A 3,397-nucleotide genomic window follows, 5' to 3' on the forward strand; every position below is an offset into this window, starting at 1 on the left:
GTAGATTTTATATATATATATATATATATATATATATATATATATATATATATATATATATATATATATATATATATATATATATCATCTGTCATGAGGCACATGTTTCTGAGTTTGTTGTGTTTGGAATGTCTTGAAAGTCTGGTCGTCTGTGGTCCTCAGTCATTTAGTGTTATGATGCCCAGCTTTCTGGCAATCATTTACAAAGTCGGCAAGTGGTCTAAAATCTGTAATTTTTTAAAGGTATTATATTATATATTATAATATGCCTTTAGGCATACATTAGCATTAGATGATTAAAAACACCAGTTCTGGGTTTTAAACATGGGTTTTTATAATAATTAGAGAAGCTTCTCCTTTGTTCTCCTTTTCTTTGTTTTCCATTTTTGTAACATTTAGGGAGGAAAGGCCTGTGTAGGTGAAGAGAGGCCTTGAGTGGTGATGGGAATGTGGTGGGATTCACAAAGACCCTGATTGTGGATGACACAGGCTCACCTAAACACAATCCGCAGGGATGACAACATGAAAGCACCAGTTGAACCATTTCATAAGCTGTTTATTTATCTAGTGAATTCATCTCTTTAATTTCTGCACAGCAGCATACAGGGGAATTGTGACAAAATATAAATAAGAAAATTCAACAGTGTTTCTTTTTTAACTCTTTTAATTTAATTACAAACCTCAGTTAAAAGTTGCAAATTGGCTGATGACTTCAGCATCTGATTCTCAGTCTCTCTCTCACGAACCAAGAATGTCACATTGAACAACAATTTTAAATGCATGAAGTTATCTTCATTATTATTACAGCTGTCACCTATTAGCAAACAATGTTTAGAGCTTATTAGGATTTCACCTTCGTCTGTAGAATGCAATGGAAAACAAATACAATTATGTTATACAAAGATCAAAAATACTATTATAAACCCGTGTTATAAATGGTACACTATATTAATAAACTGCTGTTGACATTTCACATGTAAGTACAAAATATTGGTGAGGTAGTTTCCTCTGAAGTCACTTTTAAATGGTAAAATACTGAATAGACATCATGTGATTCATTTTCTTGTTTTATTATTTACAATACAGCAACTCAATGCTCCTTACTTCATTAAAGTTGAATTCCTTTGGTAAACATAACTGTCAGAAATGTGCAGTCCTGCAAGTGTCAAATTGTACATTCACAATATGTTGGGGGGGGGGGGGGGGTACATAATACAAAAAGGGGCAAATACATTGTTTTTACAAAAAGCTTTTTATTAAGAACATTCATACGTGATATATTCCACCATGGACTCTTTGTTTGTTTGTCATTAACCTTTCCCTTTCCCTTTTGCTCACCCAGGATGTTTTGGAAATTGAGGAACATTTTATGGAGCTGAAGACAGATGCCCATAGATATATATATTTTCTCCAGTGTGTGTTCCCCTTACTAGGGGTGTAAACAATGAAAGGGCACCTCATTCAGAAGAATAGCCTGCGGTCACACTTTACATTACATTACAGCGTTCATGTTACACACTAATGAGCAACACTGCATGCTTTCTGGAGCTGCTGGTAATTCACTTAATATTAGTAGGCTACTGCTGTAACTTCTGTAACATGGACCCTGTAATGTAAAATGCCCAGTTCTGTCAGAGGGGTTGGAAATAATTTGGCCGATTATGAAGTTATCCTGACAACATGAGCGCGCAACAGAGCCTCTATTGTGTTGCTCTGCGCGTCTGTGATCGCAAATGTCAGGAAATTGCGGAGTGGACTTTCAAAAGAGCGGAATGGGACTTAAGTTCATAAATGAAGACGTGTGGAACATTCTTTAAAATCGCTTAATGGCAAAATAAACTTTGGTTTAAAGACAAAAACGAGATGCAAGCTTAGCTTACAGTAAAGAAAATACTTGAATTGAGCAGAAGAGCAAATCCTCTGGTGCCAACATTCACGTTTCCCATTTTAAAGAAACATAACATCTTATTTCAGATAAAATGTGACTATGCACCGTGAATCTAAAACCTATGCGTGAAAAGGGAAAAAAATAGCTTTTTATGAATAAAGTATGCAATAAACTATGGAAATAAAGTATCTATAAAAATATAAGAGTTTTTTTTTTTTCGTTTACCAAAAGATTATCATTTTATTTGTTTGCCTAGTAGTTAAAACTCGGAAAGCCAGTCAATCAGAACAGTCATCTGAAAGAAAATGTTCAGTGCAATACATGTAAGTCTATAGGAGTCTTTTTTTAGAAGATTTTCACTCGCTTACCACCCACAGCTCTGCCTCCCTTCAGCACTCTCTGGGCAGGCTGGTCTTTGGAGAGAGGGCAGTATTTTATTGTGTGCGCGTTGTCCCCGTTGGCACTGCATAGGGGGCATGTGTACGCTCGCAGAATCGGGCACACCACCCTCCCATCCGGGGTTTTCAGGACATGCGAGCCGTACACCTCCTCCGGCGCGCCGTTATTCCTACAGAAGACACAGATCTTGGGCTCCTGCTTATTGCGCGCGGCCGGTTTCCTCATCTTCCTCTCCACGCCGAACAGATCAAATCCTGCGAAGCTCCCTCCGATGCCCATCTCCCGCTCCTGGGAGGAGGACAGCAGACCCGCCGTGCCCTGGTTCTGGAAGGGGCTCAGGATGGAGAAGCGCTCTTTCAGGTCCAGGATGGAGATGGAGGCGGGCGTGGGGCAGCAGCAGGAGTCCAGGTGTCCTCCGCTGTCGCTGTCGCCCCCGGCCGTGATTACGCACGGACACGGAGGGCTGTCGTCCAAGCCCAGAGTAGCTTTCAGGGACTCCGTGATGGAGTTTGGACTCTGGGGGACGCTGTGCTTGTTGTTCTTGGTGACCAACGTGGAGAGGCCGAGATAGTCATTCCAAAAATTGAAGGTGTAATCGTAGGAGGTGCGCGCGCTCAAGTAGTTGTGGTTCAAAAAATCCATGTCTTCTTCGCTCGACCAAGATGCTTCTATCGAAAACAAACAAATGCGAAAAGCGTATATTCCGTCAGGTGGCTTTCTGTCTGCTCTCCAGGGTCGTAACTGTGCTCAAGTCCAGTGCGTTTCGTGGATATGTGCGTCTGAACAACATTCATCTGTTTATAAGGCTCCAGGAAAGGCAGGAGGAGGGCGGGGCGCTTCTGAGCAGCAGATCCACGACGTGTTTTCCTCCTGCACGGTCGACCAGCGACTGTTTACTGCAGTGGAATGACACCAGGCACTGCTCTGAGATGGCTAAATAGACCAAGAAGTGCTCGTTAGTGAGAGATTACGCTTTATCCTGGCTTGATTCTCTTTTGAGAAGTAATCTGTGTATTCATTTTGGTTTCATGCAGTTTCAACAATGACTCAAAAAATGTTAAAGAAATATTAAAATACTTTAGTTGCATAACTTCATAATACTGACACACA

General features: G+C 40.6%; 1 protein-coding gene across 1 annotated transcript; it reads right to left on the reverse strand.

Moving 5' to 3' along the window:
• Positions 1-535: 535 nt before the first annotated feature.
• LOC128027011 (nanos homolog 1-like) lies at positions 536-3,192 on the reverse strand. Its single transcript, XM_052614333.1, has one exon. It carries the CDS (start codon positions 2,927-2,929, stop codon positions 2,234-2,236), a length of 696 nt encoding a protein of 231 aa, XP_052470293.1. The 5' UTR covers positions 2,930-3,192; the 3' UTR covers positions 536-2,233.
• Between the last annotated feature and the right edge of the window lie 205 nt (positions 3,193-3,397).

Source organism: Carassius gibelio, chromosome A14 (genome assembly GCF_023724105.1).
Source record: "Carassius gibelio isolate Cgi1373 ecotype wild population from Czech Republic chromosome A14, carGib1.2-hapl.c, whole genome shotgun sequence".
Classification (NCBI taxonomy): domain Eukaryota; kingdom Metazoa; phylum Chordata; class Actinopteri; order Cypriniformes; family Cyprinidae; genus Carassius; species Carassius gibelio.

Coding starts and splice junctions, on each gene's coding strand:
- LOC128027011 (XM_052614333.1), bottom strand. CDS start 2,929: ATGGATTTTTTGAACCACAACTACTTGAGCGCGCGCACCTCCTACGAT.